Source organism: Gossypium arboreum, chromosome 6 (genome assembly GCF_025698485.1).
Source record: "Gossypium arboreum isolate Shixiya-1 chromosome 6, ASM2569848v2, whole genome shotgun sequence".
NCBI lineage: Eukaryota > Viridiplantae > Streptophyta > Magnoliopsida > Malvales > Malvaceae > Gossypium > Gossypium arboreum.
Genome location: NC_069075.1, coordinates 4,573,013 through 4,593,536, shown reverse-complemented (window position 1 = coordinate 4,593,536; position 20,524 = coordinate 4,573,013). Strand labels below are relative to the sequence as shown.

At 32.4% G+C, this 20,524-nt stretch overlaps 3 protein-coding genes across 6 annotated transcripts; all 3 read left to right on the top strand.

The window, feature by feature from the left end:
• The first annotated feature begins 1,759 nt into the window (after nt 1-1,759).
• Nucleotides 1,760-3,674, top strand: LOC108484711 (WEB family protein At2g40480-like). Its single transcript, XM_017788608.2, has 2 exons — nt 1,760-2,172; nt 2,329-3,674. Exons 1-2 carry the CDS (start codon nt 1,915-1,917, stop codon nt 3,508-3,510), a joined length of 1,440 nt encoding a protein of 479 aa, XP_017644097.1. The 5' UTR covers nt 1,760-1,914; the 3' UTR covers nt 3,511-3,674.
• A 4,720-nt stretch (nt 3,675-8,394) lies between these two features.
• LOC108483998 (CBL-interacting protein kinase 18-like) lies at nt 8,395-11,391 on the top strand. 2 transcript variants are annotated; one of them, XM_017787590.2, is made up of 2 exons: nt 8,395-8,924; nt 9,354-11,391. In XM_017787590.2, exon 2 carries the CDS (start codon nt 9,698-9,700, stop codon nt 11,003-11,005), a length of 1,308 nt encoding a protein of 435 aa, XP_017643079.1. In that variant the 5' UTR covers nt 8,395-8,924; nt 9,354-9,697; the 3' UTR covers nt 11,006-11,391. The 2 variants fall into 2 exon arrangements, with proteins under 2 accessions (XP_017643079.1, XP_052886026.1); XM_053030066.1 differs by lacking the exon at nt 8,395-8,924 and adding an exon at nt 8,927-9,037.
• A 4,499-nt stretch (nt 11,392-15,890) lies between these two features.
• Nucleotides 15,891-17,008, top strand: LOC108483999 (pseudo histidine-containing phosphotransfer protein 2-like). Of its 3 annotated transcripts, none has more exons than XM_017787591.2 (6): nt 15,891-16,015; nt 16,112-16,242; nt 16,317-16,385; nt 16,464-16,535; nt 16,618-16,690; nt 16,798-17,008. In XM_017787591.2, the coding sequence occupies exons 1-6, from the start codon at nt 15,956-15,958 to the stop codon at nt 16,831-16,833; spliced, it is 441 nt and encodes a 146-aa protein (XP_017643080.1). In that variant the 5' UTR covers nt 15,891-15,955; the 3' UTR covers nt 16,834-17,008. The 3 variants fall into 3 exon arrangements, with proteins under 3 accessions (XP_017643080.1, XP_017643083.1, XP_017643082.1); XM_017787593.2 differs by having other exon boundaries at nt 15,897-16,015; nt 16,148-16,242; XM_017787594.2 differs by lacking the exon at nt 16,317-16,385.
• The last annotated feature ends 3,516 nt before the right edge of the window (nt 17,009-20,524 follow it).

The following is a 20,524-nucleotide window of genomic DNA, read 5'->3' as shown; positions in this document are numbered from 1 at the left end:
GGCAGATAGCCATCAATGGTGAAATTGAGAGGATAAGTAATGGAGAGCTTCCATGGTGGGAGAAAGAGTTAGGAAATGTATTTGGCGGCTGAAGAGTGGAAGAGAGGAAGAACCCCAAAAGACCCCATTTGCTCTCATATTTAAGAAGTGTTCTCACATTGTGGCTAAGATAAAAGAGTTTGCACTACTTTTGAAAAAAATGCCTAAATTTTTAAGATTTATAGAAGTTTTTAACTTATATCAATACTAAAATTTCTAATAAAAGTGATAAAATTTTGGAGTGCACTCCAAACGTACCATTAAATGTTTTGATTAAAATATTTATGCATAACAAATAGAGGCGTAGCTAGGGGGCTTGCACGAGGCCCAACCCCCTTAAAATGAAAATTTGCTTATTTAAGTCTTTTAAAATTTTTAAAATTTTAAATTTATAAAGATAAAATTACATTTTAATCCCCTTAAAATGATAAAAATTTAATTTAATCCTTTAAAAATGATAAAAACATAAGCTATTAAAAATTATAATTTAATTTTAGCCCTAAAAATTTTTTTTGACTTCGCTCATAAAATATAATCAAATTAGAATATGAAAATTTTAAAATAGAAAAAGAAAAATAATGGTACCTTCCTCCAAAGTTTTATGACATCTTTTCAAATGTCGACATATATAATTATCTTCAATTTTAAGCAAACGTCGTCGTTTAGTTACATGCATGATTTTGATTAGACTTTCCCTTTCCACTACGGAACTTGCAATTCCCAACAACCTATCTTTAAAAACCGCAATCAACGGCCAAAAAGCTGCCAAGTCAACCCAAGCAATGCAAATCCAATCTCATCGTAGTTTGCTGATGTGTCAATACATTATTGGTTTAAACCCAAAACCTTTGATCCATCAACTTTGACTCATCATATCAGTAACCAATATACATCAAACACGTCACTTACATGTCCACGTACAACTTCATTCAATCCGACAAAAAGGAAAAATGGAAAAACATTGAAATGGAAATGTTAACCTACCGTATCGACACGGTTCAAAGTTGTCTATATATACAAGAAAAAAGAAAACCTTTTAATGTGATAATTTCTTGAATTCGATGGTTTAAACTCATAAATATAAATGTAATGTATTTCAGTATACTCGAATTTATATCCTTCTGTATTAGTACTAATGTTTATGTAAATTGAACTAGTGCTTATTTTAAGAATACTTCTCAAACGTGCTTTTGGGAAATAAACATTTTTAGAGAGAAATAAAAATTTTTAACTTCTGCAAAAAAAATATTTTTGGGTCAATTTTTGGTTTGTGAAAAGCTTTTTTTCTTTAAAAAATAATTTGTTTAGGACTATTTTTGTCCCAAAAATACTTCTTAGAAACAATATTAAACTGACCCTAAAACTCAATCAACATAGGTATAACGAGCCGAGGTTATTTTATTGGACTACATATACATAGACTAGTCAAACAACCATATTATTAATTTTAGATTTTTTTTCTTTACAAATGAATATTACTTTTATTGTATTAAGGAAAAACAAAACTATCATTGTTTTTTTAAAATATTATTTTAATCAATATCTGAATACACTTATTAATATTTATGACTAAATAATTTCAAATTGGTCCACCCTTAAAAAGAAAAAGGGAAATCACTTTGTCACCTTTTCTCTTTGTTTCACCTAGTGGGGAATATGGACATAATCATAACAAAGCTAACTCTAGAATTCTTAATTCTTCATAATTTACTTATTTTTCTCTCTTTTTTTTTCATCTTTAAAGCTAAAAAAAATTTGCACACCCTTTAAGAAGAGACCCTTTCTCTTTTGCATATTACACTCACATTCACATATTTTCACATTATTATTACTGAATCTTTATTATAGCTAAGTTTATTTGTATGCATATATGCAATGGCAACATTACCTCAAGACTCCTCCATGGAAGGTGTTCCGGGTACACCTGGAATCCGGGAGTTGAGGCCCAAGTCTAGCTCCGAGGATTTCAAGTTTTGCACTGTCTCGAGTAGGGACTCAAACCCTGGAATTCGGAGGGTGGGTTTGCGAGCTGAGATCGATACATCACCGCCTTTCGAGTCTGTTAAGGAGGCTGTGACCCGGTTCGGTGGCAGCGGACCTTGGGTGCCATTGTACAAGTTTGGAGAGGCTTATGTAAGTTTTCTCTGCTTTTGTCTTGATGGAACATATGGCATATGCATGCCTTCCAAAAATTAATTTTAATATGTTTGTTTATGCATATATATATATATATATATATATATATATATATATATGTGTGTGTGTGTGTGTGTGTGTGTTTATGAGCAGCATGGAATTGAAGAATTTGACATAAAGAAAGTTGAAGAACAAGCAGCAGAATTGGAGAAAGATTTGATAGTGAAAGAATTGGAGACCCTTGATGTGCTTGAAGAATTAGGGACTACAAAAAGGATTGTGGAAGATTTAAAAAAACAACTCAAAGATGAAGCTTTGAAATGCATGACCAAAACTCCACACTTGAATCCAGATGAACACATGAGCACTATGAACAATGAACATCATGAACATCTCAGAATCGGGAGTTCGAGACCTTACCACCATCGCCGCCTGGTTTCGTCTCCAGATTCAGTCTTGATGGAATTGAAGCAGGCAAAGTTGAACCTTGGTGCAACTATCAATGATCTTGGGAATATTGTTGATCCTTCAACAACAACTGAAGGTCCAAGAGCAGTGCCAATGCTTCAAACAACTGGTGAAATGAGGTGGTTTGCAGCTAAGAAAATGGAGGAAGCAGCCATGGCAGCTGAGGCTCTTGCACTTGTTGAACTCAATGCACTTGCTGGAACAAAGGGTTCGTCCGGATTTTCCTTCCCGGAGCCGGAGTCGAAGCCGGAACAATCTCCTCGAACCCCGAACGTACTACAAAAGGCAGCAGAAGAGGTTTCTAACAGGGAAATGATTCATTCAATGCATGAATTTGATGAAGCAAACAATATTTCTCAACTTACAATCATTAGAAAGCTTGAAGAAGCATCAAATGCAATGAAAAAAAGTAAAAAAGCATTGGAAGAGGCTCTAAAAAGTGTTGAAATCGCAAATAAGAAGCAACTGGATGCTGAAGAATCTCTCAGGAAATGGAACAAACAGGTGGTCTACAATGGTTCAAATATCAACAATCTTCAAAGATCTCCATTAAAGGATGTGATGATGAACAAGCAGAACGAAAAGCCTGTTCCAAGGCCAACAGTGTCAATGAGGGATATGTTGAAAAAGGCTAATGAAGGCCAAACTGAAAGACAAAAAGTAGCTTTGAGCCAAATGCTAGATGAACTAAAGCAAGATTTGAGATTTCATCCAAAAACAGCAGCTGGTGATCATGATAAAAAAAATCATGGTGATGATCATCGAAAACAGGTGTTCACACAAAGGAGAAGATTTGGGTTCATCCACATATCACTCCCATTATCAAAGCAAAGCAAAAAGAAACCACAAGCTTTGAACACAATGTGATTATACAATAAAATAGGTTTGTTTCATTGGTTTGTGTTTGTTTTTTTGAGTGGATTAATTTATGATGGTGTTTGGCATCTATGAAATCTGAACTTTTGTTGCAGAAGGTGTTTTATAATTTGGATTTCTGTAATAAAATGGCATTGAAATGGTTATGGTCCAAATTTCTTTTCTATTACATACTTCGGTTAAGAGCTTATATCATTGTTTGAATTACGATTCATTCTAATTATTGGAATCTAGTGCTCTTAGTGTTGTTATATCATCAAACAAACTTGTAATTTTTTGAAAAAATAGTTTAATGAAATTCCATCATATTTGTTATACCTCTACTCGACTCGGACACTTGGCATTGCGAGAACCTACCTAAGAAACACCTAGTGATGGCCCTTGCTTCACATTACTCATAGAAAGATAGCCTGTCCTTAGCTACCCGCTAATAGCGGACCCCCTATTAGGCCACCCAGTACTAAATGGTACACATTCATCAAGAGGAGACTATTATGGGACCACTGAAGCCTAACAACCTCGTACTATCTCACTAAATAAAATGTCAGAGTTGTAATACACTTGAAGACACCTAGTGTATGACAACATTGCCACCTGGCCGACCACACATTTGCCATACCCTAAAATTTTTGGTGACATGTCGTAATTGGAAAAGAGACTTCGTGCTTATAAATACCACAAGGCACAATGAATGAGGGACCTTCTCCCTTTTTTTTTAACAACCTTAGCAACGGACCTTGGCACACTACCTCCTCTTATTCTCCTCTTTACTTACTCCAATTCTCTACCTGTCACAAGTGAACCGACCTTCTTGTCACTATCGTTGTCCCCTCATTTCCTTTCCCTTGTTAATACCTAGTATCAACAATACTCATTGATCTATTTTGTATAATAACTTCAATGGTTTTTTCACACAAATCAAAATGAAAACAAATATTAGTTTATTGATTATCTAGCGGTTAACTAATATTAAGTTGCATTATGAGTTTGGATAATAATGTGAGAGGACAAATTATATTAATAGATAATCTAAATCATCTAAAGTCTAATCGAAATTGAGCAAGTTAATTAAAATATTATTATTTCGTCTATCAAGTCCAAATAGAGAGATGCATTATCTTGGGGATTGGAGTGGATGACTCCCAAGATAGACATAGATATGATTGTTTGGACTAACAATACATTGGATTTATCCATTTGTGATATTTATAGTGTGGCTTACCTTAATCCTAAGTAAGTGACAGGCTACGTGTGCATGACTCATATATTTCGATGTATTAAAAGCCTGAGTTCAATTGATAATAGAGTTAAAAGTTAGTACATTAGGTATACGACTTTTGCATGACATAACTTCACTTATAATAGTAGAATTCATAGCCCAATAAAAGGTTAATGATGTCATGTTATCGACATTACATGATAGATGGAAAAGTAGCATAACCCCAAGTCATTTGTCTAAAGGCGAATAATATAATCATTATGTGTTAGTAATTGACTTTTTCATAAAAGAATATGTGATAATTACCATGAGATAAAATATGATTGTATTGGAAGTACGAATTTTATCCCAAAGAACTTAAGAATGTCCTATGTTAATAGCACACATATGACAAGGTTATTGGACAAGCACTTGATAAGTAATTTTTGTAATGGTATATATTGAGGAGAGCTCAGTTATGGTACTTTAGTGGAATGACTCTATGACTAAATAATTTTGTAATTAATAGACGAAAAGTCAGAACTTATTTACAAATTATTTGAGCCTTAATTATATATGTCCAATTGATCCCTATGCTAACTCGATATATCTTTGATGGTTTGAATTGATTATGTGAATATATGAAAATGATGAATTAAAGAAATAGATCACATGAATCACTATTCCTAGTGAATGAGTTTTCTCACCTTTAATAAAAGATGTCTTAGATTAAATTAATTTCTCTAAATTATTATTTATTAAATAATTAAATTTTAAAGTGAAAATTAAATTAATCGGCCATCACAGTTTCATAGAACAAGGTAATTAAATTTATTTACTTATAGGTTCTAGTACAATAAAGTTGTCACGACTTTAACAAGATTAAAATCGGGTTGAAAAATAATTTAATTAAGTTGATTAATTTAATTAATTAATTGGATAAATAACATTTCGGATATAGAAAAATTGCTTATTGGATTAGGTAGATTATATGGGTTAGTTTAAAGATTAGATAATATATATAATTATATCCAATATATGACAAGGCCCTGTGACAGAGTCAGAAAATCATTTTTGGGGAAAAATTAAATTGTATATTTTACTATAGTAAAATGTAATTTTATTATTTTAATAATCTATATCTTTATAATTTTAAAGGATTAAATCAAAATTTTACTATTTTAGGGACAAAGTGTAATTTTACTATTACTAATTTAAAATTTTATAAATTATAAAGGGTCTAAATAGAAAACTTTCCATTTTAGGGAGGGTCGGGACCCCTGCCAGCCCCCTAGCTCCGCCACTGACAAGGCCTAACAGGGCCTAGTATACAATAATGAAGTGGCAAACCCTAGTCCCAGAAAAGGGTTGTGTCGCCACCAAATGTATTACTCCTAGTGAGATTATGCTTTATCCTATTAAATATTATTATTCAATTATACATTGTTCAATTAAGACTCTTGTTATTTTTTCTATAAATAGGAACTATGGACTAGGTCAAATTACACAATTCACCTACGAGGTTACTTTGCTAGAATACAATGAATTTATTCACACGAAATATTTTCATCTTTCTTGAGTTACAGATTGCTAGCCCTAGAAAGTTTTTCATTAGTTTTCATCATTATGTGAATATAGCTCGTAGTCTAGCAAACTGAGGTTGAGATTAATAGAGAAGATTTAGAGGTTGAAATCCGAGAGTGACATATTCCACCTATTTCAAAACACAAGTATAACTCGTGTAATAAAATTTATTGCTACAAATATCACAAAAGTTCAATTTTAGAAAAATTTTAAAACTACCACTAGGCAACAAACATGTTTTCTAAACTATATTTTTTCAACAATTACCGTATAATTTTTAAAAGTAAAAATTAAAAATAAAATAAAATTAAAAAAAAGAGAGAGTGGGCAACAAAAAATTTGTAAATGTTTGAAAACTCAAAACTAAGATTTTTACAATATTAATTCTTTTTAATATTTTGATTAATTCCACCGGACGTCCCCAAATTATAGTTCATATTCTAAGTAATATTTTGATTAATTCCACCGAACCTCTCCAAATTATAGTTCATATTCAAAGTTGATCCTAAACTTCAAAAAATTATGATTGAATCCTTAAAGTATTAATATAATATCAATCTTATCCTTCCATCAGTCTCGCCAATAGTTCAAGCGTTGAATGTTAAATCAAATTTGGTGTGGGACATATTTAAAAGATATCGATCAAATTACAAATATGTACGTACCCACTACATGAATGTTAGATCTTGAACTCAAGATTAAGTGTAGCTTATTGCATAATTAAACCTTAATATTTATATATATGTAATTTAAAATGGTATTGGTCACTCAATTTTTATAAGATTTCATTTTGGGCATCGATTGTTTTTTTTTAAAAGAGCATTGTCGTCACAAATTGTTTTCATTTAGTCGCCCACCATTAATTTGGAGTTAAACAATATTACAGCACACTAATTTTAGTTACCCAACTTTAGCCAGTTTTCATTTTAAATTCGACATGATTTAAAAAGATAAAATGAGTAACTAAAATGAACACTTACTAAAGTTAAGCGACTAAAATTAGTATACAATAACATTGCCTAACCCAAAATTAATGGTGGATGACCAAAATGAAAATGATTTGTAATAACAGTGCCCAAATTAATGGTGAAGTTTACTTAATTTAAAAATACTTTGTTCAAATGGTAATTAAGGAGGGGCAAGGTGAATATTGCTAAATCCATCACTGTTCTACAATTGTCATTCTTTGCTCCACCATTTGCCTTACTCCATTATGAATGTATAATATGAACAACTATTACTACTTTTATGGATGTTGGATGCATCTATTTCTGCTCCAATTTAATTTTTGTTACTGATATTTAATATTTTCAACAGTTTTTAAAATCAAGTTAAAATTTAAACATAATTATTCGTAAAAATATTTAAACATAAAACATATGAATTTTTTTTATAATACATTATTACATTTCACCTTTTAATAGTCTAATATACACAATGATAATTATTCAATGGGAGTGCTTGGTAAACAGAGTTTTGAGTCTTTTTTAGATGATTTGGGCACAAATGGAGGATTGAGTAGTCAAACCCTCTTATTATAATGTTTGGCGAATAGAGGTTTGCAATAGCTTGTTGAGCTAAAACCTCCAAAATAAAAAAAAGTCGGGATTGGTAACTTTTTTCATAGCTAATTGGGAATTAGATATGTGGAATGACATATTTGACCATACTTGCTAAAAAATTACTCCATTTGCCACTATGTACAATTATATTGATATACTATTAATATTTATCAATTTTCACGAGGTTAATATTTACAAATAAGAAATTTAAGAAATTTATTTATTTAAATTTTAAAAATATTCACTAATTAATTTTCATAATGGATGTTTTAATTTCTTAATAATAATGTTTTATTTCAATAATTTTATCCAAGAAAACTAAAGTATTTTAAAAATAAAATATGACACGCCTTATTTATCATTTTACACATATCAACTTTCACCTATCAGTTAAGTTTTATCAAATACTTTTAAACAAACAGATAATAAAATTAGTTAATTAAACTAATCACTGTAATCATCAATCAACTATCAACTAATTATCAAAAAGAGACTATATATATACTTGGGACGAAATGATAATTTAATATAATGGAGCGAGGTCGAGTGGAGAGGGTAGCAATCGTATTCTCGCTCTCTAAAAAAATCCACCTGTTTTGCTCTGCGTCTGATTTAAATAAAGTTCTACTCCATTTGAAGCAGATGATTCAAAATCCATGCCACGATTCGGATTTTTCCTTTTTCCTTTTTATAGTAACCAAATTTATTGTTGAAGCAAAAGCAGAAAATTGAACAAAAATAGATACTTAGTACTGAGTTACTAAAATTAGGGACAAAACTGATTAATTGTTTTCTGATTTTGAAACGCCAGCCTTCTGTCTTTCTGTCATAACCAACAGTCTTGACATATATAAAACCTTCTATATTTAGTCCCCAAAACCTGTCATTCCTATTATTATCTTACAAATTTCATTATATTACATTGCATTCATGTGCTTCCTACATTCGTGGCTTTCATTTCATCATCTTTCTAACCCCCCATCACCTACTCCGCAAAAAGGGTATCATCTTCCATTGAATTACGTCAATTCTATTTCTCTTTTCTCATTTGCCCATCAAAAGTAAGTTTGGGTTTTTCTTTCCCATTGAATTATCATTGCTTTTTATTTTGTTTTTGGTTATGAATCTGTTTCTTCATTGTTGAATCATGTTCATGCTGTGGAATTGGTTCTGGGTATTGTTTTCTATGTTTAATCTCACATGAAATCTTTAAATTTGATCAATGAACAATGAATAATGTTAGATTTTGCAAGAATTAATACAACTGTTTGCTTAGATCATGTTCTTCGATTCTACTAAATGTCGGTGACGATTGAATCAGAAAAAAGGTTTAAGTTGAACTTATTGTGATTGTTGGTTGATATGGTACCAATGTTTTTTTCCTGCAGCAGATGGTGTTGAAATTTGGTGCTTTTATGATTGCTCGGTTCTAATATTTATGCATGCCAGGCGTTTGAATTATTGCCTAATTGACTCGATTTGTCTTTCAGAAAGTATTAAGAAAGGAATAGGGAATGCGGAAAGATGTCTATGCACGCTGAGAATTCTCTATATCAACTCCACAAGGATGTATCCGGATCTGGATTACCCTTATTCTTTCTCGACGAGGTCGGATACTCAGGAAACAGCAGATTCATGCTCGGTGTTCAAGTTCTTAACAGGGCTGAAAACAAAATCTCCACCATGTTGATGAATTACCTTGCTGAAGACGGTTGAGTTTTTCGTGTTATAGGAAGTTCTCTTAGAGTACATTTATATATATATATATATATTATTAATACTGCAGGAGATATTACTTTTTTTTTGGAGCCTGTTAGGATTAAAATCTTTTAGAATGGAGAATAAGGGGAAGGTGTTGATGCAAAAGTATGAATTCGGAAAAATGTTGGGCCAAGGGAATTTTGCTAAAGTTTACTATGCAAAGAACATCAAAACAAGCCAGAGCGTGGCGATTAAGGTCATTGAGAAAGAGAAGGTCTTGAAAGTAGGCATGATTGATCAAACCAAGACGGAGATATCCACTATGAGCCTCGTTAAGCACCCGAATATCTTGGAACTTTACGAAGTCATGGCTAGCAAAAACAAGATTTACTATGTTATGGAGTATGCCAACGGTGGCGAGCTCTTCAACAAGGTAGCAAAAGGGAAGTTGAGAGAAGACTTGGCAAGGAAGTATTTCCAGCAGCTGATCAGTGCGGTTGATTTTTGCCACAGCAGAGGTGTTTATCATCGGGATTTGAAGCCCGAAAATTTGCTCCTTGATGGAAATGGAACCCTTAAGGTATCAGATTTCGGTTTGAGTGCCCTCGGTGAGTCTAAGCATCAAGATGGATTGCTCCACACAACTTGTGGAACCCCTGCATATGTAGCTCCTGAAGTTATAAACCGAAAGGGCTATGACGGGGCGAAAGCCGATATCTGGTCTTGCGGGGTTATCCTCTTTGTTCTACTGGCTGGTTATCTTCCATTTCATGATTCAAATCTGATAGGAATGTATAAGAAAATAAGCAAAGCAGATTACAAGTTTCCTAGTTGGTTCTCACCTGATGTCACCAAGCTGCTATCGAGAATCCTCAATCCTAATCCAAAATCTCGAATTTCAACCGCGAAAATAATGACAAACTCCTGGTTCAAAAAGGGGTTTAAATTGAAATCAAGTCACAAAACTGCCGAAAAGGACTTGCCTTCTACAGATACCAATGTGGTTTTTGGTTCCGAGGCTAACACAGCAGCATTCGAAACAAAGAATCACAAGGATCAGCTCACCAAGTTGAATGCTTTCGACATCATTTCCTTATCAAGTGGGCTTGATTTGTCTGGATTGTTTATGGAATCCAGCGAGAAGGAAGTTAGATTCACTTCCATGCATAGTGCCTCTGCCATCACTTCTAAACTAGAGGACTTTGCTGAGCACTTGAAGTTCAAAGTTAAGAAGGAAGTTGGAGGGCTTTTGAAAATAGAAAAATCGAGCAGGGGCCAAAAAGGCGCATTGACTATCGATGCACAGATATTCGAGTTCACCCCATCTTTCTATTTAGTAGAGTTGAGGAAGTCCAGTGGTGATACATTGGAGTATAGGAAGATGTTGGAGCAGGATGTTAGACCAGCTTTCGAGGACATTGTTTGTACTTGGCTAAAGTAAGTCATCGTGTTGAAGTTTCTCAAGTTTATTTGTCTGATTCGATCTCAAAGGCAGTTTGAATGTTTGGTTACTTATATGAATCTTTAAAAGCTGCCATTCTTGTATGAAATCTAGCTTGAATTTGTGTTAAAAACTTTGATAGAACAGACATTATAGTATAGTAATGTGCTTCAAAAGGCTTTGCAGTTTCATGTCTGAAAATCATCCAAGGGAGTGGGTTGGGGGGGTTGGGGGCGTTTAAATGTGAACCCAGTGTTCAATGTAAATAAATATTATTTGAAGGTGTTGTAAATAAAGAATATTTGAAGGTGTCCAATGTAAAAAAATATTATTTGAAGGTGTTGTAAATAAATAATATTTGAAGGTGTCCAATGTAAATAAGAAAACTATTATTTTACAAAATAAATTATATTATTATGGGGTATTTTGTCTACCTATCTATATAAATTAATAAAATTTACCCTTAATGAGATTTAAAGAAAAACCATCATGCATATCAAATTTTTAATTTTACTGCTGCAACTAAAGCATCATTCGATTTTCATACGAAAACATCTAATAATAATTATAAAATAATTTAAAATTATTAATTAACATTTAAATATTGTGAGATAGGTAGATTTGGTAATTACAAATTTTATTAACATCTAAATATAATTATAATTTAAATTAAAATTATTAATTGAGATTTAAACGTAAATTGTAGTTATAATTATAAATTATATTCACATCTAAATATTATTATAATTTTATTTATATTTATCGATTGGCATTTAAATCTAATTATAATTTAGTTTAGGTTTATTAGGTGTAAAATAGTGTGGTCTAAAAATAAATTTATCTATTTATATTTTCATGGAAAATAATTAATATAAAATATTTATAATTCTAAATATTTTATTAATGATGTTTTCATTATTAATGTTAAAATTATTATCATTTAATTAGATTTTATTATTATAATTAAACTTGATATTTTAGTATAATTATCAATTAATTAATTTTACGATTATATACCAATTAAAATTAATATTTAGCACTATAAATCTATACATTAGTAAAACATTTTATTCAATAACATTCCAAGAATTACTAAAAATTATATTTTAATATTATTTACTAAATTTTTTCCATCAATAAAAAGTATGATTTTCATTATCATTTAGTATGTTTGGTTTTTATTATTATTTTGATATTTCAGTAGTTTTACTATTATTAGATTTTAATGGTACCGTGAATGTTTTAAAAGTAACGGAGTATCAAAGTAATGATTATTTGTAGATGAAAATTTTTATCTTATTCGAATGATAAGTTATTTTATTTAATTGCTTAATTTTTATTATCGATTGTTTCCCTTTTTTTATTTCCAATACTTTTAACATAATTTATTCTCTGTTATTTATGAAAATTAATAGATTTTATTATAAATTATACCAAATCTTATTTAATTAGTAAATATATTTTTTAAATTGTAAAATTGTATTATTTAATGAAAAAGCTTTTGGTTTGCACTTGGAAAACAGCTTTGTTGGAACAAAAATGAACAGAAAGGTTAAATGCAAAATAAGGAAAGAATTAACACACGATATTTATTCACACAATTTAGACACAACGATCCTACGTTTACGGAGTCTCGCCTAGTGAATGATTTTATTCAATAATCGTTCGAATCACCTAGTGGGTTAAAATTCTCCAAAGAATACCAAAAAGAATGTCACAAAAAAACATCAAGAAAACAAAAACAGAATTGTCACTAAAGACACTTAAAATTTGCTCTCGAGGTGAGAGCCACAAGCAACATATTTATAGGCTAATATAATAGTCTAGTTTTGATAAAGTTTAAACTCCTATTTAAAAGCTAAAATTATCCTTGTAATTATTCTGAGAATTTATCAAATAAGGGTAAAGGCAAAAAAGGGGGAGCCTTCAAATAAAATAGTAAATGCCTCTTTATCTTATTCCGATTTCAAAAATGCAAGAAGATAATTATTAGAAATGCTGAAAGAGCTTGGAGTCTGGGAAAACTCCTTGGTTAATATCGACGGGTATGATGATGAAGCTGTAGCTGAATTGGAAAGACTTGAAGAGCAGTAGGGGTTTGGAGGTCTTCAAATACTCCTAAATGTTTCTATGACACTGTTCAATGAGGTTGGCTGGGAATGCTTCTTGAGCAATGTTGGCGATTGAATCAGCAGTGGCTGAATGAAAAATTTTGACTGGGTTAGGCAGGAAGCGGTGGGGGTTGTTAGTGGTTTATTGAGCGAAATAATAGCATATTTGTTAAGACATGGTTGTGTGTAAAAGAAATTTGTTCTTATCAGGGGGTTATCTGTTTTGGTTTTGTTCATTTGGAGTAAACCAACTACGAGGAGGAGCTGAAGCAAGTGCCTGAGGCTACAGAAAAGAACAGCTGCCCAAAATGGATTATAATTATAACGAAACGTCTGCAACTCTTCAAGGACTCATCAATGGTCTCATAACAAAAATTAACTCCAAGGACAGTAATTTGTGGGATTGAGAACTTTCGTATATCATAATCGCGAGTGAGACAGTTGAAGGGTGACAATGCTGCATTAGATTACATGTTTGCTAAACGGAAGAAGTTGCAGCTTAAGGATAGGGAAGGGGACGCAAGTGTCAGATTTGATGCGGATGCTGGTGACGACTGTGATTGATTTCTTCATGGTATTCATTCTCTATACCACAAGGTTGCGATGCTTGGAATTTAATGGGATGGTTTCTTGAAAAGTGGTGATAAGAGGGATTATAGCATGTTGTTGCTACACGAGCTAGGCCAGGACGGGTTCAGACCGATGCAGAAATCTAAGTCCGTTTTCTAGGCCTAAGCCGATGCAAAAAATGTGTAAAATTGTCCAAATCCGATCAAAATTTATATAGATGAAACATAAAAAAAAAATATGTCCGAAAAATGGGCTTAAAATTTCATGTCCAAGCCTAATAATATTTTTTTGGCTTATATAAAAGTTGAAAAGTGTGATATATATTTGCAAGTGAGGAAAATTAAGAGTGAAGCCACATAATTCAGTGTTAAGGGTTTGAAATAAAATTTTAAGATTTGGTGGGTGTAGAGAGTTTTTTGGTGGAGAGAGGAAGCGTTACAAACAAGTGAACGAGATGTACTAGAAGAAGGTGAAGAGGAAGACTGGAACAAATTAGATAACATTGAACGCAACAACAAAAGGTGGTTTGTAAGGTGGAGAAAAAAAAAGAGGAAATCTTGCTGATGATAAGGTTAAGCAAAAAAATAAGTTGAGAAAATTCCAAAGAAAGTGCTTTGAGAGTAAAACATGTCAAAACTCCCTTCACTAGTTGTGAAAGACTTCTATTTATAGTGTCTTAAGAACAAGAGTTACAAAAATGACAACTAATAGGAGTAATGAAATTAATTTTTAGTTACAATGAGATTAATGATTAAGAGGGGATGGTGATAATGAATAGTGAATAAGAGTTCACTATATTTTTTAAGGAAAGAAGAAACACCCAATGTTGTAGAAAAAAGGTTAAGAGTAAAACTCCTAACTACTTTCATATTTGATTCACCATGCTAAGCTCTCCAAAACATCTCAAGATAGCCCAAAAATCCTACCATATACTGGGGTTACTTCCACTTCTACTTTAGTGAAGTAGTATTATGAGAAGCATTTTCTGCAAGATGAGGGTTGTTCTTGAACATCAGTTATTTTGACTTGTTCCAAATGTGAGTTGCTCTCAATATTGTTGTTTTCAATGTAGAGGTTTTTCTTCACTTTTGGAAGAATAAAATTGTTCTAAATAGAAGTTGTTCCAAAAAATGATTGTTCTAAAAATAGTTGTTCTTGAAACACAATTATTCTAAACAAGAGTTGTTCTGAACTTCACTTGTTCTCAACAAGAGCCATTCTCAAATGATAGCTACATTGGATGGCAACTATTCTAACCTAAAGCCTTATTCTAAACATAATTGTTCTGCATGTAGAGCATTTTCAAACAACTGTTGATATGAACAAAAACTATTTAGGATAATTATTATTCTTTTGAAAGAGATAATAAGTGAAAGAAGGTTGCTACTTGTTTCGAGCTTTGTAACACAATTACCCAAAACAATAGCTAAAACCAAGTATCTACATTGGGTAAAACGTAAAATATTTATTTAAAAAGGACTTAAATTGAATACTTGATAACTGGAACCAACCAAAAGAAATTCCATTAATCAAGGGGGTCAAGGCCTTTGCTTATCCCCTAGTAATACCATTAGATATATAATGATATAGAAACAACAAAAGATAAATAATTTTATTCGACATTAATAGTTAATTTATGGATATAATATTAGAAATAAAGTTTTAGATTCTCTCTTGGACAGAGGGCGAATCCAATAATTTCTTTAAAGGGTGCTAGAATTGAATTATAAATTTTTAAAGATCAAAATGTAATTTTATTATGTATTAATTTCTAATTTTATCATTTTAGGGACTAAACTTACTTTTTTTTTTCATTTTGGGAGAAAAGTGCAATTTTACCATACATTAACTTATAATTTAATCATTTATAAGAAGACTAAATTGCATTTTTTTTTTCATTTTGGAGGGCCAAGGCCCCTTCCTGCGAGAATAATGCACTTTAGCGCACTCGAACCCATGTCTTCCTACATTGACAATAATACCCATATCAGTTGAGTTAAGACTCAATCGGCTATTATAATAAAAATTTTAGATAGTAACGGAAGACGTATATAGTAAATTTTTAAATCTAATTCATTAATTCCAAAATCTTCAAAGTAGATACGGAAAATCTAAAGTAATAAATTTTTTAAAACATTTATGTTTCATTTTTAAACATCTGTTAGCTCTTAGTAAAACATTTTATGGGTATATATAGTTAGGTCTAGGTAGCCATTGTTGAACAACCAAGTAGCTTTCAAGTCATAACTCACTAGTTTTAATTTCTTCAATGGAAAGTAAACATGTTAATCAACAAATCGCTGCAATGAGGCAATCCTTCTTTGATGAGGTTTGATTTACTCTTTACATCAAAACATGCATCCATGCATCTATATTTGACAAAATTAAGGATGTTCTTATGTTAAATGTCATACTATTAATTCAGGAGGTCTTAGATGAATTTTTTTCTCAATTGGAGCAGCTAGAGGATCAAAATAACCCCAACTTTGTAGAAGAGGTGTTTACCATGTACTTCAGAGACTCCACTACACTACTAGAAACTGTTGAGCAAGCAATGTAAGTATACATTGATTAAGATGATGACATGAATAGTACTAAGAGTGCTAATCTTGAAAAAATAATTTATGAAGGAAAACTATCTCTATTACTTTAGCTAAAATGGACAAAATCCTTCATCAACTCAAGGGTAGCAGTGCCAGGTAAATTCTAAGAATCTCTATACAAGATAAAAGCCTATCAATGTTGGTCTAATGGAGTACTGTAATTTCTAATTGAAGTGTTGGTGCTAATAAAGTTCTAAATGAGATCAACAAGACAAGACAAGTTTTGGAGAAAGGAAACCTAGAAGGGTAATCTTCTCTACTTACATCTATAATATATGTATAAATGATTTGAAAATGAATGTGATGACATGAATACATGCATATGTAGGACAAAAGCTGGCATTTGGGAGATGCGAAAGAAGTATGGCAGTCTCAAAGCCAAGCTAGAACCCTACTTTCAGGTTTATCTAGTTCGACCATTGTTAGACCATTAAAAATTCATTTTTTTTGTTGCTTCTCCTATGCACAACTCTCACATTGCTTTTATTTATTTATTTATGACAAGCAGCTGAAGCAAGCAAACTCAGTGCCCCAAGAGAAGTGATCATATGGTAGAGCTGAAATAAAAGATGGCATTCCCTGCAAATCTACTACAGTATCTTATATTGTGTTTAGTCTATGAGTTATCGCAATCAATGTTCTTTCAAATATGTTTAGATTAAATTAAACATCAAGAGTGTTAATTGCTTCATATAATAAAAGGATTCTCAAGTTTTGAATTATAGGTCTTTTAATGGCTATTGATTCTTTATTTCTGGCCTCCTTCTAATTAAACTACTTTCTACATTATTTTCTTAATATGTAAGAATATAGAATGATATTTGCAAGTAAAAGTAAGCAGTGTTAAGAACAGTGTCAACTATTTCTGGTAACAATGAAAAATAAAGATGAACACACACGATAATAGTATTATACATTATATATATGTCCATAATTGAATATTTTTGTTATAATAAATGTCGATAATGGCAGTAGAATGATTGCAAAGAAAAGAGAAAAAAATACACATACAGATTTTACGTGAAAACCTTTTCGGGAAAAAACCACAGGCTGGGAAGAAAAAATTCACTAATGTTGAAAAACGAATGATACAAGAGAGTTTCAACTACAATTGAAAAACCCTGTTCTAATTAAAGTCAAATAAAAGAAGAATAGTTCTATACATATTCAATTTGTATTGTATGATCTGTATTGCGGGAGTGGAAGTCCAATTTTAATTTATTTCTTCAATAAGTGATGGGATTTAAGTCACACAATCTTTAACAATTTTAATTCAACACTGATTACTTGCATTTTTGTTTTTATTATTATTTATAACCAGCAGAGGCAAGCAAAGTATGTGCCCAATGAAGTAATCATGCTAGAGTTAAAAACAAAACTTAGCATTTGGTGGCAATCCCTACAAATCCATCATTTTAATGTTATAATATTTATGCTTTTACAATAACCAAAAGATTAATAAAAACGAACGAGAAGTTTTGTTGATATGTTGAAGTTTTTTTTAATATGGATGACGGTCATTTTTGCTTCACATGTCCCTATCTTTTCTATTATACTTTTAAGGCTAAAGGATGTAAGGAATTGTTAGAGTTATGACCTAAGTTCTTATTAAAATAAAATACAAGTGACAAGATAGGGAGATCCACGATTTGTACAGTACGTGGACTCACGGCCGTGGACTCACACAGCTGAGACATACGCTCGTGTCTCAGGCCATGTAACATTCAAAATAGGGACACACGGATGTGTCCTAGCCCATGTCTGCGCTCGTGTAACTCTCTGACTTGGGTTACACGACCAACCCACGCGCTCATGTGCCAGACTATGTAACCTTCGAAATGGCCTCACACGCCCGTGTGCCAGGCCGTGTAACTTTCAATAAGAAACCTTTAAAACCAACAGGGGACACACGGCCGTGTCACAGGGTCGTGTGACACACACGGCTGAGACACATGGCTGTGTCTTAGGCTGTGTGACAAGAAAATGGCCAAAATCAAGCCATTTCTTTCACCCATTCAAAACATGAACCTACATGCAACCTGCACATATAATCAAGACCTTAAAACATACCCAAATCATGCATAATAAGACCAATTCAATAGGCCATTTAACCATACAACCAATATGTCATATAGGCACCTCAATCACAACCAAGTATTCATACCTATCTTTGTGTCTAGATAGTTATATTTCATCCAAACATACTTAACTAAATTTCATATCAAAGCATACCCTAATTGATCACATTGTAAACATACCAACACTTACCGACTTCGTCATAAAACCATGCATCAATTTGACCATGTAAACATCAACCATCAAGGCATTAAAATACCATAAGTACCACAAATCAAAAGCAAAATTACATGCCATAAACATCAACTAAACATTAGACACAAGTCCACCTATACATGCCATTATAACTGTAATGCCCCGATTTTTGGGGCCTAGAAGAGTGGGGTTTTGAGTTTGGGATTCGGATAGAAGAAAACCTGAATAATTAAGAAGTTTTAAATATTATCGTTTAAGGAAAAAATTTTGAATTAAATTACTACTAGAAAATTTTTACTTGTATTTATTATTACGGATATTTTAAATATTTATGAAATTTTAATTAGTATTATGAGATAAAATTATTATTATTAGAAAAATATTATTGTATGTATGTTTGAAAAATTTTATGAAAATTTTTATTATTATTTCTTGTATTAGTGATATTTGAAATTTTATTATTAGATATATTTATAAAATTATTATTATTAGATAGGAAAGAAAAAATACATATATATTTATAAAAGTATTGTTGTTTTGGGGTTTACTCTAAGAAAAAAATTGTTTTAATTTTTGCCTCATAGAGGGAATCTGGGCATAAGGCTTATAAAATAAATTGGGCAAGACTGGGCATGAAGAAGCGTACCTGGCCTAGCGATTAGCATGCTAGGTAGTGGGAAGGAGAGCAGGGGTTCGACTCCCAGCATGTGCAAAAGTGTTTTATTTTTCTTTATATCAGGGAACGATGCAGGAAAGCGTTATATATAGTTGGGGTTAAAAGGTAACACAAAGGGAAGTTTGGTCTAGTGGAAGAGGCGTTGGGAGTGTGGTGTAGTGCCTAGGTTCGAGGGTTGGCGCACGCAAAGGCTTGTTTTTATTTTAGAAGCCAGGTCGCACTAAAGTAAGGCTTAAGAATAGTTGCAACCGAGTTATGCCATAAGGAGTGCCTGTGGTGCAGTGGCAGCAGCGTGCTGGGCATGCGGAGAGGGCACAGGTTTGAGTCCTTGAATGGGCGAATTTCGTTTTATTTTTAAAGCGGGCCAGAACTGAAGCAGGTAAGGTTTATAATTAATTGTAACCATATATTAGTAAAGGAGAAAGTGTGGTGCAGTGGCCAGCAGCTCGGACGAAGGCACAAGAGGGCAATGTGGATAGAGGTTTGGGGTTTGAGCCTTAGCTCGCGCACGCAAGGTTGGGATTTTTGCTGCATGCGTGGGGAAAGAGTTGGGGTCTGATCAGGACTCTTCTTGGCAGCATGCTGAGGCGGTACAAACAGTGGGCTGATCGATCAAGAGTTTGAATGGAATTCAAACATTGAATGTGGCCAAAAATCAAGGAGCAATTCGGGGAATTGGAATTTAGGAAGAATTTTTATGCCGAAATACACTCACTCGGCAATAGCTAATAAGTGCCGTATATTTTGGCCTTTAGGATTCAGTTTTTTTTCTTCTATTTTTTTCGTTTCTTTTCTCCTCTCTTCATCTACTTCCTTTCTTCTTCTTCTTTTCCTCTATAGCCGAATATTTCTACTATTTTACTCATCTCCACTTTTTTACCATTTGCTCCTAAGCCTTAGGCACAAAAGTCGAAATCCCGAAAGCCTATATTTCTTCTGTGCCGATTTCTTCTAGCCAAACCCTCTGATTCTTCTCCATCTTGTGGCCGATTCTTTCTTCTTCTAAACCCTAAAGTTCTATCGAAAAAGCCACTACAAAACTCTCATATCTCATCTTCTTCACTGTTTCAAAAAGCCGAAAACCCTATAGTTTAGGGGCATAGCCGAATCTTTAGACCAGAAAAGGACCGACTTCTGCTAGGGTTTGAAGGTTAGATCTACATCAGAATCGAATAAGAATTAAAGTGGAATCGTTGGCTGAAGGAACCGGTGGTAAGTTTTCAAAACTATTTCTTTATTTCGGGAGTTAAGAAAAGCCGAAACCCTTATGGGTGGCTAGCGTTTTGGA

What these genes read in the sequence shown, in the direction of transcription:
- LOC108484711 (XM_017788608.2), top strand. Translation starts at nt 1,915, where the DNA reads ATGGCAACATTACCTCAAGACTCCTCCATGGAAGGTGTTCCGGGTACA. An exon ending in ACAAGTTTGGAGAGGCTTAT is followed by an intron (nt 2,173 to 2,328) that starts GTAAGTTTTCTC and finishes GTTTATGAGCAG; the next exon opens with CATGGAATTGAAGAATTTGA.
- LOC108483999 (XM_017787591.2), top strand. Translation starts at nt 15,956, where the DNA reads ATGGAAAGTAAACATGTTAATCAACAAATCGCTGCAATGAGGCAATCC. An exon ending in GGCAATCCTTCTTTGATGAG is followed by an intron (nt 16,016 to 16,111) that starts GTTTGATTTACT and finishes CTATTAATTCAG; the next exon opens with GAGGTCTTAGATGAATTTTT. An exon ending in GAAACTGTTGAGCAAGCAAT is followed by an intron (nt 16,243 to 16,316) that starts GTAAGTATACAT and finishes TAATTTATGAAG; the next exon opens with GAAAACTATCTCTATTACTT.
- LOC108483998 (XM_017787590.2), top strand. Translation starts at nt 9,698, where the DNA reads ATGGAGAATAAGGGGAAGGTGTTGATGCAAAAGTATGAATTCGGAAAA.